Here is a 14,249-nt window from a genome sequence, read left to right as displayed (position 1 = left end):
TACTGGGATTGCTAAGTGTGCTGCCACATCCAGTTTGTACACGGGTTCTGAGGATCAAACTCTGGTCCTCATAGTAGCACAGCAAGATAGACTGAGTACCTCCCCAGCCCTTCGATGCCACTGTATTTTACAGACCGAGACCCCCCTCCCCCTTAGATGTTACTGTATATTTACCACGTTAGAGGACAGCTCAAACACTTCTCATCCTTAGAGCCTAGCTTTGCTTATGGACATGGAGATTGAGTCGTAGTTCTCAGGTACCCACCAAGCAACCGAAGTGCTCTTGTGACATTTCCTCTGTGCGCTCATCCAGTGAAGAGCCATGCATTCAGCTTCATGCAGGTGTCCTTGATTTCACAGGAGTAGTGAGGGGGCTCCCATGGGCGTGGATGAGGGGCAGACTGGATCTGATCTGGAGAGAGGACAGTCTCTGGGACCCCCTCCAAAGCTTCTACCATCAATGGAGACTGTGTGTGTGTTTGTGTGTGTGTGTGTGTGTGTGTGTAATGCAGAGCCCTGGGAGCTGGAGTAGTAATCTCTAAGAGTGGCCGTCTTTTGTTCAATTCATCTTGTTTTAGTCAGCTTTTGGAACAGTCTCAATATGTGGCCCATGCTGATCTTGAATTTGTGATCTTCCTACCAGGATTATGGGTATGTGCCACCATATCAGGCTGCTATATTTACTTCTTCTGCTCATCCATCCAGCCATCACCATCAAGAGGGATGTGGTCCCTTGGGCCTTCCTCACTGAAGCCAGCTGTGGTTTGAGTCTGTGGTCAGCGGAGTATTGTGGTCTTGACTTTCTGACTCAGTGGGCTATTTCCTGAATGGCTTGGACGTTAGAATAAGGGCTACCTTTGAGACTGGAAAGCTTTTTGTGTAGTGTGCTAACGAAGCAAGGCCTCCTTTGCTCCCTTCTTCCTCCTCCTCCTCCACTTCTACCTCCTCTTCTCCTGTCTTTTAATAACTAGAAACTTCCTGTAGCAGCTATCCTGGATTGACCCCAGGGTCAACTGATAGTCCAAAGCCAGCGGCCAATGAGAAGAGCCTAGCTCAGGAAGCCCGCCCAGACGGCAGTTGTCTTGTCATTCACAGATTAGATAGTGCTCGCCCAGAGTATCTTTTTGGCACGTTTATCTCAATGGACTGGAGCGCCCATTGTACTCTCTGATTAGGTCCCGAGTCCCACAGGGTACAAGGCTGGCTTCAACCCTCCTCGAACCCTCCTGACAGTGTCAGAGCTCAGTATAAACACTTCTGCAAACTCCCACTGAGCTTGCCGTTCAGCAAATCAGAGGACTCATGCAGGACATCCTTGCCTTTTGAGGAGAAGAGATGGATAAAGCAGCTTTATTGACCTTGTTAAAAGTAGCTATTGCTATGTTTATTGTTTGCTAATATTTTAATATGAAAAATTCAAACATGCATCAACATCCAATTCATCTTACCCGATTCACTAGAACATCCAGTCAGATTCTACTATTAACTTACTAGTTTAACTTTTTTAAGGGCAGGTTTTTACCAGGTAGCCCAGGCTGGCTTCAAACTGATAATCCTCCTGCCTCAGTCTCCCAAATGCTGGGATCACTGCAAGGACTTGTTATTCTTGAAGCAGGTCTGGCCACTCAGCCCTTGTTAATCATTTTTTCATCACTTCAACATCATACTTGAGAGAAGGGGAGGGTTTATTTTCACATTTCCAGAGGTTTCCATCTCTTGTCCGCAGGCTCCCTTGCTTTTAGACCCAGGGCAGTGCAGAAACATCATGGAGGGGAACGGTGGTAGAGAAGGCAGCTCACTCCATGGCACCCAGGAAGCAGAGAGACAGGAAAGGGCTGGTGACAAGATCCATCCCTCAAAGCAGGTCTTCAGTGACCTAGCCCTCCAACCGGGCCTTCTTCCTAGCTCCCACCACCTTATGATAATGTCATCAAGTTATGAACCCATTGCTAGGTCAAAACCCCCAGGATCCAATCACTTCTCTGACTGGATCCATCAACTGGGACCAAGCCTTCCACATGTGAGTTTTTGGAAGATGCTGTGAGCTCAAACCACAGCACAGTGCCCCCCACTCCAAGTGTAGACATGTACCCATGAGTATCATCACCCCATTCTTGCCCACCTGACACTGGGGACCTTGTGGGAGAACATTGGCTGGCCAGAGGTCCCAGAGTGGTTGGGAGAGAACATTCATTGTTTTTTCGGCAACAGGTTCTTACTGTACAACCTTAAACTCTCAGTCTTCCAGCCTCAGCCTCCTGAAGGATGGGATTACTAGCATATGCCACCTTGCTTGGTGATTTTCCCCCTTAATTTTTGAAGTGAGTTTTATTTTGCTCTTCCCTGACATGTAATCACTGTGCATATTTCATCTTATCAGGAGACAAAGGGCAAAGTCTCGTGTGCAGCTTGGATGCCCTCAGCACTTCAGCAATGTTCCTCTTGCTCCTCTCTTCTAAAATCAAAAGTTGTTCTTTGACAGCTTCATGTATGAATACATTTATCCCCCCAACTCCCCACCCTGGGTGGCCCCAATGTGTCCCCTTACAGTTGTGTGCTGCTGCTGTCCCCTCCTCCTAATACCCTGCTCTGTCGTTAGTGTTGCCCATCTGCTCACGGGCGGCTTCCCTCTGGCCCCATGAGAGGCTCTCAGCAACAGGAAGTTGCTAAAAGAAATCAGACGATATACTTCACTGCTCTGTTGTTCCTATATTCTTTTTTCTGGGTTCCCTTAAATTTGGGACTGATTTCTATTTACAGTAGTAATTCATTTTCAAGCGTTAACATTAGCTCAGGGGAAGAACACTTACCTAACATGCAGGAGGCCCAGAATCCAATTCCCAGAACTGCTTTAAAAAAAAAAAAAAAAAAAAAAGTACCGCTTTGTTGGATAAAGTTATTTAAGTAAAAAGGCAAGTTCGCTTAAATAGAAAACACTAGTTAAAGAAATCCAGCACACAGCAAAACTAGGACGGGGAACACTCCGTCCGCCGCGTGTTTACAAACACAGTCGCTGGGGTGGGGGGGTTGAAGAGGCTGAGCCGGGAAAGGTGCTTGCTGCCAAGCCTGTCAACCTGAGTTTGAGCCCCAGGCCTACAAGGTGGAAGGAGAGTCAACTCCTGCAAGCTGTCCTCTGACTTCCACACTTGTGCTGTGGTATGACTGATCACACACACACACACACACACACACACACACACACACACACACACTCTCACACACACACACACACACATATAAATAAGCCTGAAACAACAGTTAGGTGCACAGCCCTGTATAGAACGCAGTCCACCCCCTCCCCAAGTCCTCTTCCTCCTTAAAAGTTTCTTGTGGAGAAGCCCGAGATGATGCTCTGCTCATCTGACTTTGTGGGGATGGAGGAGGTGGGCAGGGTTGGTGGCCAGGAGGAGGCCCACAGTCAGTCGGGTTTGATAAAACTGTTTCAACCTCCAGGTAACCACGATGCCAGAATACCTAAGGAGGCGCTTCGGGGGCAGCAGGATCTCCATCACCCTGGCTGTGCTCTATCTGTTCATCTACATCTTCACCAAGATCTCAGTAAGGCAGACACATGGCCTGGCCACCCTCCTAGAGCACTGTGAGGAGTTTCCTCCTATCTCCTCCTCCCCTGGGGCAGGTTTGATGTGAAAGGGAAGCAGAGGGAAGGAGGTTAAGATGGGCAGAAGAAGCACATAGAAAGGACAGGCAGAGAGAGGCAAGGGATCCCTCCCTATGCCTGCCAAAGCTAGTTTGGTGACATCTCAGCATAATGATGGGGTCACTGAATAGAGATCCAAGAACCACCCCCACTCCACCGCTCTTGAGTAGGACTGTGACCTACCTCCAAAAACAAGGGAGTGGTCAGATAGTAATCAGATGTAGTGAGGGCAGCCAGGGCCTGCCTCACTCTGACCTTTGGATGGGCTGATCAGCAGGAAGGTGGCAAAGAGCAGATGCACTGTTACCTCCAAGCATGGGTTGCTCACCAGGCATGGCTCTGGGGGTGGCAATGATCTAGTCCCACATGGGACAGCGGCAGAAGAAATTCCATTTGGTGCAAACAGCAGCAGCTGACTGTCCTTGCTGCAGACTCAAGACACTCCTTCTAAGATGCTTACTTATAATCTGATAGAGGGTGAGTGTCATCTTTGAAGGAATCCACCAGTTGGAAATAAGGACACTGCCATTCCAGATGGCTGGACCACCACCAGCCGAAGCTGGAAGATGCATAAAAACATAATATATTGGGAGATGGACTGTTTCTGAAACCCCGAGCCCTAGAAACACAGAGTAAATAAAGAACATAAGGTTAACAGCTTGCCAACGTTGAAGGGTCTGGTGTAAGCTCTCCCCCAGCCCTACGGTGGATGAGGTGAAAGCCACACAAGAGCTTTGATGGGGAGAAGGATGATATCACCCTGGGTGGAGCATGAAGGCTGCAGTGTGGAGGAGAACGGGTAGGAAGACCCACAGCAGAAGTGGGAAGGCATGAGGTTGTTGCCAGAGCCCAGGGCAGGGGTCTCAAACGTAGCTGCCCACGGGGGCTTCATTTCGAGTCCCCCAGTTTAGGATTAGATGGCTAAGGAAATTAATGTGTGTAGCTCTTCTGTATTTGTAGAGTCTGTGAGGGAGCCTGCCCCTGGGGAGTTGTTGTGAATGCCATCATCCACCCACTCCCTCCTCCATCCACTCATCCATTCCTAGGCCCATCATCCACCCACTCCCTCACCCATCCATCCATCCATCCATCCATCCATCCATCCATCCATCCACTACTTCATGAGTCTACCTATTCACTCCCTCCCCCATCTGCCCACTTAGTCTCTCCCCCATCCCTTCTCTAGTCCACCCTCCCATCCATTCACCCATTGACTTCTCATCCTACAGGTAGACATGTATGCAGGCGCCATCTTCATTCAGCAGTCCCTGAACCTGGATCTGTACCTGGCCATAGTGGGGCTACTGGCCATCACAGCTCTGTACACCGTTGCAGGTATCATGGGACATGGGTGATGCTCAGAGAGTTGGTGGGCAGGGCGATGGGTCAACCCACTTTATTCTGGCACACCTCCTGGTGTTTTAGTTTGCTAAGGCCATCTACTCACTAAATCTCACCCCACTGCCCTGAACAATGACATTTTTGAAAGCCTTATCCAAAGGAAAGGGGGTTACTTAATAAGAAAAGGGATTACTTAAATGTACCACACAGAAACCAGACGAGGTGGTTCGTGCCCATCATCCCAACACTCAGGAGGCTGAGGCAGGAGGATTCTGCATTTGAGGCCAGCTTGGGCTATGTAGTGAGGCCCTGTTTCAACAAACAAGCAAAACACCCCACAGCTACACAATGTTTCCCTATTCTTGTACTCCAGAAGGACTAGTTGAGAACCTACTAAGTGCTAAGCATGTGAGTCCACATGTATGATACAAAGCTGGGCAATGAACAGCTGATTTTGATGCCTAGGTTCAGGCAGCTGATTTTTTCTCTTACATTTGTGTTCAAGAAAATGCCTAGCACATAGTAGGCTTTCAAGTAGTTGGGTTTTTTTAAATAGTCACCTGTTTAGCTTTGCACTTCTCTGCCACCCCTTGGCATAATTCATTCCACAAATGTACATGCATATACACATATTCACGCATATGGATCACCTACTATGTGCCGGGCAACATAGAAAATGGTATGGAAAGGAACCAGAAAGACAGTCTCTACTGTAAAGCTGGGTGTGTTGGTTCATGCCTATAATCCCAGAACTTGGGGGCCTGAGGCAGGAGAATGTTGAGTTCAAGGCCAGCTTGGACTATACAGAGAAACCCTATTTCTTAACACCCTCTCCCAACAAAAAGAAAACCACCAGAACCAAACTAATTACAAAACCCAAAACTGTTGTGTGTACATGTGCGCGCGCACACACACACACACACACACACACACACACACACACTAGTGGCTATGAGGAAACAAACGGACAAGGAAATCAATTGGTAATGTCAGAGTATATTATTATACTTGATGAATGCTATCAAGGGTGAACCGAGAAGCTGGGGACCAATGAAGGGAAAGCTTTTTTAAAAACATAGACAAAGGCAATCTTTCAACTAAATTTAAGTGACATGAGAAGTGTGGAGAATTCCAAGCAGAGGGAAAGACAACTCTAAGGCCTATGGAATGAAAGCACACTTCCCCCAGCCATGGACTAGCAAGGGGGTCAGTGGCAATGACAATGTGCCTTGTGTCCACTGAACTCTAGGGGGCGCTACTAAAGGGTTTCCTCAGAACCTAACTGCAATCACTCTGATGAGGAACCAGCTAGGAGGCAGGCAAGGGAGCAGAGCTCTGGAGGCAATGAAAGGATCCTGGATTTTGCTCCAAGTGACACGGAACACCACTGGAGACTCTAAATCAGGGAGGGGACACAATCCAACTACACAGAGGCCCCTGATACAGAAAGCCTCCTGGAAGGCATGTGCTCAGAGCAGGAGCAGGAGCAGAAGAGGGAGCTAATTGCCATGGCCAGTTCCTTGTTTCGAGTCTCTGTGAGGCTGGAGGTTCTATGAGGGCAGGAACACGCCACTTGGTGGGCACACAGAGTGTGGTAGCATGCTCTCCAGATATTCAGTGACCAATTAAATGAAATCTTTAATTGTGCCACAGTGCCTGGTAAGTGGGCAGTATTCAGTAAGTCTTGGTATAGACGTAAGATGGGCTCAGTGGTACCAAATTGTGGGCTTTTATGACTTCTGGCTCATTGAAGGAACATCAGAGAACTAGAGTGGGATTGTAAGCAGGTCCCCTGTCACTTGAAAGAGGGCTCCATTATTGCTGACCAGGAAGGGGACGTTAAGGATACCATATCCTTCTACATGTTTTTCTTTCTCTTCTTTCGTTCCTTCCTCCCTTCCTTCTTTCCTTCCTTCCTTTCTTTTTTTCTTTTTTTGAGACAAGGTTTCTCTGTGTAGCCCTGGCTGTGCTGGAACTCACTTTGTAGACCAGGCTGTCCTAGAACTCAGAGATCCGCCTGCCTCTGCCTCCTGAATGCTGGGATTACAGGCGTTCACCACCACCGCCCAGCTGCTCCACACCTGACTCCATGTTTTTCTTAATTGCATAGCAATTGCCCTCATGTAAACATGTTTGTATCAGGCCAATGTTCCTTTCCCGCATGGAGGGAGACACTGGGGAGAGGCTGGGACCTGTACTCTGTCCATGTTGATGGACTTGCAAACACCACAAAGATGTTTGGGGAGGGCAAATTCAATGAGGATCCTCTTAGGTAGCCATGATGGTCTTAAAGAAGCCTGGGTGGTGTTCTGGATACCCAGAACTCACATTCTTCTTCCAACCTTAAAAATAAGGGTGTTGGACCAGAGAGATGCCTCTGGGCAAAGGGTGCTTGCCACCAAATCTGTCAGAGTGAGCCCTGGACCCCACCTGGTGGAAGAAGATTCTGAGTCCCTCAAACTGTCTTCTGACCTCCACACATGTACATGCACACACAAATAAACAAAATTCAATATTTTAAAATAAAGTATAGTTCTTGAAAATAATCATCACAAATGTTGAAGGTATTCATGTAGGAAAAGCTGAAGTAAGGAAGATGGCAACAGGGACATGGGACACGAAAGCAGAAATGAAGCCGTGGCTAACAGGGGGCCAGGGTGATGTGAAGGGGAGGGAGAGGAGAATTAAGAACTAATTCTATTTAAATATTCCATAGTCAAACCTAATATTTGGCATGTTAATCTAAATTTTTTTTTTAATAAAAAAGGAAAACATTCAGAGTTAGGTCTGTAGTCCAAGTACCACTTCCTGTATCAGTGAGGAACTGCTGTGTAACAAGCAACCCACATGCCATGTAACAAAGCATCCACACAGCGAGGGGCTTAAACAATGGCCGGTTAATCCCCATAGCCCATGGGTTGCCTGGATGGCTGATTTGATGGTCTCAGTGGAATGGCTTGCTGAAACAGATGGCCTCCCTGGTGTGGTAGGTGGTTAGCTTGGGCTGTGGGGAGCAGATTCCCTTCCATTGAGTTAAGTCAGGCTGGGGATTGAACCTAAGGCTTGGCAAGTGCTCTTACTCCCCTCCTCCCCGAGTTCCTTCCAGCTAGCCACCTTAGACTTGTTTGAAGACATGGTCTTATGTTTCCTAGCCTGGCCATGAGCAAGCACAGTACTCCCGCCTCTCCCGTCTCCACTTTCCACATTCTAGGATTCCAGGCACATGGTGCCACAGTTTCTGAGGCTTCTTAAAGCATGCTGTTCTTAGGGCAACAAAGTCCCAGAGCTCCCTGAGGAAAGGCCTGGAGCTACATACAAGCATGTCCACCCTATTCTTTAGCTCACACTGAGTCACAGGACCAGGCCTATACCACAGAAGTAGAGAAATCAACTTCAGCTTCCCATGAAGGGGCAGCAAAGCAGCGCTGTTACGTGTTCAGAGCGCACAGGGAGCCGCTGAGGTAGCCATCTGGGCGACTCCTCAGTTCTCAGAACTCTATGGGATCTCCATCTTCTAGGCTCCCTCCAACTCAGAGCAGTCCTCCCACGTGACCTGACCCTACCCTGTGCTCCCCCCTCCAGGTGGTCTGGCTGCTGTTATCTACACAGATGCTCTGCAGACTGGGATCATGCTCGTAGGGGCATTCATCCTGATGGGCTACAGTAAGTGGAGACTTTCTGCGCCTTTCGGCATTTTGATAAGCAGACTCAGGGATCAGAACGCATGCTTAGTTACTTACCACCTGGTCCCTCCTGTTCCAGTGGGGGGGGGGGCGGAGGGAGCGTGAGGGAGATCATTTGCATGTGTGGCACCAGATTTCTTTAGTTACTCTCCACCTTAATGTTTGGAGACAAAGTCTCTCACTGAATCTGGAGCTCACTGATTGGCTGGTACCCTCGGGAGCCGCTTATCTCCCCCTTCGCCATGCTCTGGGGTTATAGCCATACCCCCAGCCCTGGAATTTACTAATTTCCTTTTTTAAAAATTTAAATTAAAATATAATTATATCACCTCCCCCTTCCCTTTCCTCTCTCAAACCCCTCCTATATGACTCCCTTTCAAATTTATGGTCCTTTTTCTTTTTTGGTTTTTCAAGACAGGGTTTCTCTGTGTAGTTTTGGTGCCTGTCCTGGATCTCGCTCTGTAGATCAGGCTGGCCTTGAACTCAACAGAGATCTGCCTGGCTCTGCCTCCCTAGTGCGGGATTAAAGGCATGCACCACCACTGCCCTGCACCTTTTTCTTTATTACTGTTACACACACACACACACACACACACACACACACATATACACAACCTGCTAGTCTGTTTTCATTGCTTGTGTGTATATGATTTCAGGGATGACCACTTTGCATTGGATAACCAATGGATTTACTAATTTTCAAAGTGAAAACTGGTATTTTCTGATACTGGTATGGATAAATGTTGGCATAAATCATTTATATATGAAATGGAGGGAGGGATAACTTTAACAGTCAGTGATGTTTTTGACCTTTTGAGATTAATTAGACACCAAAGACTTTAACAGCAGAACAGTGTTTTCATGTACTCTGCACCCAGTGTCACCGCCGTCTTACATGACATGCTAAAGCATATGATATTTAGATACATGTCCATGTAAAGCTCAGGACAGTGACATCAAAGATCTTTGTTATTCTGTGTGTGTGTGTGTGTGTGTGTGTGTGTGTGTGTGTTGCATGCACTTATATATGCATATTTGCTTGTGTGTGGGCATATATGTGGGGGTGTATGTACTTGCATGTAGAAGTCTAAGGTTGACATTGAGTATCTTGTGTCTACATCTCTTTACATGAACTCATCAATTCTAGTATGGCTAGTCAGCCTGCTACGGAGATTCAGTCTCTGCCTATTACATGCTGACGTTACAGGTGGGTTGTGAAACCCAACTAGTTCATTCATCCAAGTTCTGGTTCTAATACTTGCATGGCAAGTGCCTTAGCTACTGAGCCTTCTCCCTAACCTGTTACTCTTTTATTGCAAAACTCAAGGTGATAACTGCTAAACATCATGGCTAGTAGAGTAAGATGGCAGCCAGGTGTGGTGATGCACAGGTGCAGCCAGGTGTGGTGATGCACAGGTGCAGCCAGGTGTGGTGATGCACAGGGGCAGTCAGGTGTGGTGATGCACAGGGGCAGTCAGGTGTGGTGATGCACAGGGGCAGTCAGGTGTGGTGATGCACAGGTGCAGTCAGGTGTGGTGATGCACAGGTGCAGCCAGGTGTGGTGATGCACAGGTGCAGTCAGGTGTGGTGATGCACAGGTACAGTCAGGTGTGGTGATGCACAGGTGCAGTCAGGTGTGGTGATGCACAGGTGCAGCCAGGTGTGGTGATGCACACATGCAGCCAGGTGTGGTGATGCACAGGTGCAGTCAGGTGTGGTGATGCACAGGGGCAGTCAGGTGTGGTGATGCACAGGTACAGTCAGATGTGGTGATGCACAGGTGCAGTCAGGTGTGGTGATGCACAGGTGCAGCCAGGTGTGGTGATGCACACATGCAGTCAGGTGTGGTGATGCACAGGTGCAGTCAGGTGTGGTGATGCACAGGGGCAGTCAGGTGTGGTGATGCACAGGTACAGTCAGATGTGGTGATGCACAGGTGCAGCCAGGTGTGGTGATGCACAGGTGCAGCCAGGTGTGGTGATGCACACATGCAGCCAGGTGTGGTGATGCACAGGTGCAGTCAGGTGTGGTGATGCACAGGGGCAGTCAGGTGTGGTGATGCACAGGGTCAGTCAGGTGTGGTGATGCACAGGTGCAGCCAGGTGTGGTGATGCACAGTTGCAGCCAGGTGTGGTGATGCACAGTTGCAGCCAGGTGTGGTGATGCACAGTTGCAGCCAGGTGTGGTGATGCACAGGTGCAGCCAGGTGTGGTGATGCACAGGTGCAGCCAGGTGTGGTGATGCACAGGTGCAGCCAGGTGTGGTGATGCACAGGGGCAGTCAGGTGTGGTGATGCACAGGTGCAGCCAGGTGTGGTGATGCACAGGTGCAGTCCAGGTACTTGAGAACCCATGTGTTCAAGGTCAGCCTGGGCAACATAAATAGACATAATAAATTAAACACAAAGCTAGGCCTCAAATCTAGCTAGGTAAGTGGCTTCAGACTTCAAACCTCAGTCATCTTGCCGCTGGAAGTGAAACTGCTGACATTTGTAGAGACACCTGGGAGGGGATATTAAAGGCACGTTTTGCTTTTAGCATTGCACAGGGCACATCTGTGTTTTGGACAGATGTCACTTTCGACTTTTAAATGAGATTTCAAAGAAATAACCATGGAGTAATACATTTGTGTCATGATTCAAACAACAAAAAACACTTGCTAGCTTTTAGCCAGGCTGTTCTGCATTCTTGTGAGAAAAAAAAAATTCTTCATTTCTATTTTTTCTCCCTCTTGTAGTAAATTTTCGTCTCTCTGAAAACATCCCTGTTTATTGACTACTTTTGAAAAATGCCTTTACTGTATATAATAACCTCGGCTGTGGTTTGATTTCCCAGTACATTGGAGGAGCCTCTGCTGCCTCCCGTACCACAGTGGGGAGGCCTGTGGTTCTCACTTTCATTTCTGTGTGCTGTGAGTCCAGCCCTACTTTGGTTGCCTTGAAGGAAACATTTCTGCTTCATCTTTTTTATTTTTTAATGTTTAATACCTTTTGCCTTTTCTCACAGCATAGCTGAGGCTATCTCTGAATGTCTGACCCTCCTCCTTTTAGTCCTCCCCCCCCCACACACACACACCAGTACAGGGACTATAGGCATGAGCCACTGTGCCCGGTTCCTTTCCCTTTCATTCCCAGCATTTCTAGTATGATAGATGAAAATGGGGCTTGTGTTTATCCTGACTGAGAGTCCTGGGATTTTGGGAATTGTGATTTAATGGCCATTTTGAGAATAATAATTTCTCACCTCTCTTCTTGCTTCCTCTCTTCTTTATTTCCACCTCCCATCAATGTGTTTTTAGTCTTTCATTTTGTTGTTTTTTGTTTGTTGTTGTTTGTTTGTTTCTTGCATTTTTGTTTTTGTTTTTGTTTTGTTTTGTTTGAGACAAGGTCTCTCTGTGTATTGGGGCTGTCATGGACTTGTTCTGTAGACCAGGCTGGCTTCCATCTCACAGAGATCCTCCTGCCTCTGTCTCTCAAGTGCTAGAATTAGTGGCGTGCATCATCACCACACCTGGCTAGTGTCTTTTACTCTTGGAACTCCAGTGTCACCAAATCCCCCATATGACACCAACTCATGGCCTCTTTTGTATTTTGGAATGAGTTATTTCTATTCACCTGTTTTCCGGCTTGCTGATGCCTTCTTTGGCTGTGTTGTCTGTTATGGGCTGACTGGTGAAAGATTTGTCATTTCTGTTACCATCTCCATTATATCCTTCCACCTTTTCCTCTCTCCCCTCTTTTCTTCCTTCTCATTCACTTTTCAGTTACTGAGGAGCAAACCCACCTCCTCACGCTCACTAAGCATGCACTCTACCACTGAACTGCGCCCCCAGTCTCATTCAGTCCTGCCTCGTGTATCTCTTTGCTGAGATCGTCCATCTAGTCATGAATATCGCCCACGTTCCCACTACAGCCTATAACCTATTAATCGGTTATTTTTCATTTCCTGTCTGACAGTTACAACATCTGGGTCACCTATCAGTTTGCCTTTATCACTTTGTTTCATAACGGTAGGTCATTTTTCTTTCTTTCTTGGGTAACTCATAATTGTCTCCCATGTTGGACATAATATATAAGACAGTAGAGATTGGGGTAAATTGAATTTATGTTCGGATACAAGCATAGCTCTTTAGCCAAGTTGCTAATGGAGAGGCCAATCTGGTCAGGGGCCAAGCTGGACTTTAGAGTTTTCAGTGATCGCCCTGGTTGCCTTTTGTGGACCTTCAGCTTCAGATGTCTTGGGGATTACCTGTGCTGTGATGGGGTCTGCTTTTCCAGAAGTTTCTTCTTTCCTTCTTCTTTTTTCTTTAATGTCTGTGTTAGCTTTCCCGTGGCATGCCTGACATGAACAACTTAGAAACAGGAAAGATTTGTTTCGCAGATCTGGCTTACAGTTTCAGGAATTTCAGTTTGTTATTGTGGGGAAAGCCTTGTGGAACACAAGTTTTCATCATTACAGTCAGGAAGCAGGCATATGATCGGAAACAGTCAGGGCAAGAGACAGACACCATGCCTTGCTCATATACAGAGTGTGGCATTAAATTTGACTCAAGAGAAAATAGGAAACCTTGATAGTCTTATTTCTAAAGAAGAAGCCAGACCACTTGACACTAGAAGCCATCCTAGGAAAAAGAATGTTCTCATTACTTCATGACATATAAAATATATCTATTGAAATCAATGAGTAAAGCTATTTACAGATACTGATATGATTGGCTGTTTAAAGACCTGGAAAAATGACCAGGAAAGGAGTTGAGTAGATTAAAACTAAAATTCAAAACCATTATTCCTTATCAAAGTGGAACTTCATTTGGTACCCTGATAGTGCCTACACTGTTGCTACTCAGATTGTTGTCCATGGCCAGCAACCTTAGTGTCACCCTGGAGCTCATAAGGAATTCCAGCTGCCAGCCAGATCTGCTGAATCAGAGCCCTCACTTCAACAATCAGACAGAATCCCAGGTCCCAGCCTTCCCTCTGGCCCATAGTCTGTACTTCAATAATCACCAAGTGATTCGTGTTAACTTTAGGAAGCTTGATCCCACTCCTGTTTCAATTCTATACCCAACTGTTCTAGCTGCTGTGATTTTTTGTTCAAGTTCACTTGCTTCTCAAAAATATTTAATCTCTTTTATGTGTGTGGGTGTTTTGCCTGCATGCATGCCTGCTTGTGTGTGTGTGTGTGTGTGTGTGTGTGTGTGTTGTATGTATATATGTCTATGGGTGTGCTTGCTCATGAGCATGCATGTGGAGGTCAGAAGTTGATGTTAGGTGTCTTCCTCAATCCCTTTCTACCTTTGTTTTTGTCCTCATGTTTGTGAAGCAAGCACTTCATCCTCTGAGCCATCTCCCCAGGCCACTGTGATATGAATATGTGTGTATAGTTTCATAACTAAACCAGTCTAAGATCTACTGTTTTATTATTTGTCATTAGACCAATTATTTAATGGAGCCAATAAATTATTGTGTTACATTTTGTAGTTTGATAATTGCTTTCTACACACACACACACACACACACACACACACACACCACATACACATATACATACACACACATATACACAATC

The 14,249-nt window shown here is 46.9% G+C and overlaps 1 protein-coding gene across 1 annotated transcript in view; it reads left to right on the top strand.

Annotated features, from left to right (window-relative positions):
* The window catches only part of Slc5a11 (solute carrier family 5 member 11), a 54,533-nt gene that overhangs the window by 23,850 nt on the left and 16,434 nt on the right, over positions 1-14,249 (top strand). The window contains exons 6-8 of the mRNA XM_037210893.1: positions 3,454-3,558; positions 4,888-4,993; positions 8,582-8,662. Of these exons, the coding sequence (XP_037066788.1) occupies positions 3,454-3,558; positions 4,888-4,993; positions 8,582-8,662 (292 nt within the window). The remainder of the gene's footprint in view (positions 1-3,453; positions 3,559-4,887; positions 4,994-8,581; positions 8,663-14,249) is intronic.

Source organism: Peromyscus leucopus, chromosome 1, assembly GCF_004664715.2.
Source record: "Peromyscus leucopus breed LL Stock chromosome 1, UCI_PerLeu_2.1, whole genome shotgun sequence".
Lineage (NCBI taxonomy): Eukaryota > Metazoa > Chordata > Mammalia > Rodentia > Cricetidae > Peromyscus > Peromyscus leucopus.
This window is presented reverse-complemented; position numbering and strand designations above follow the sequence as displayed.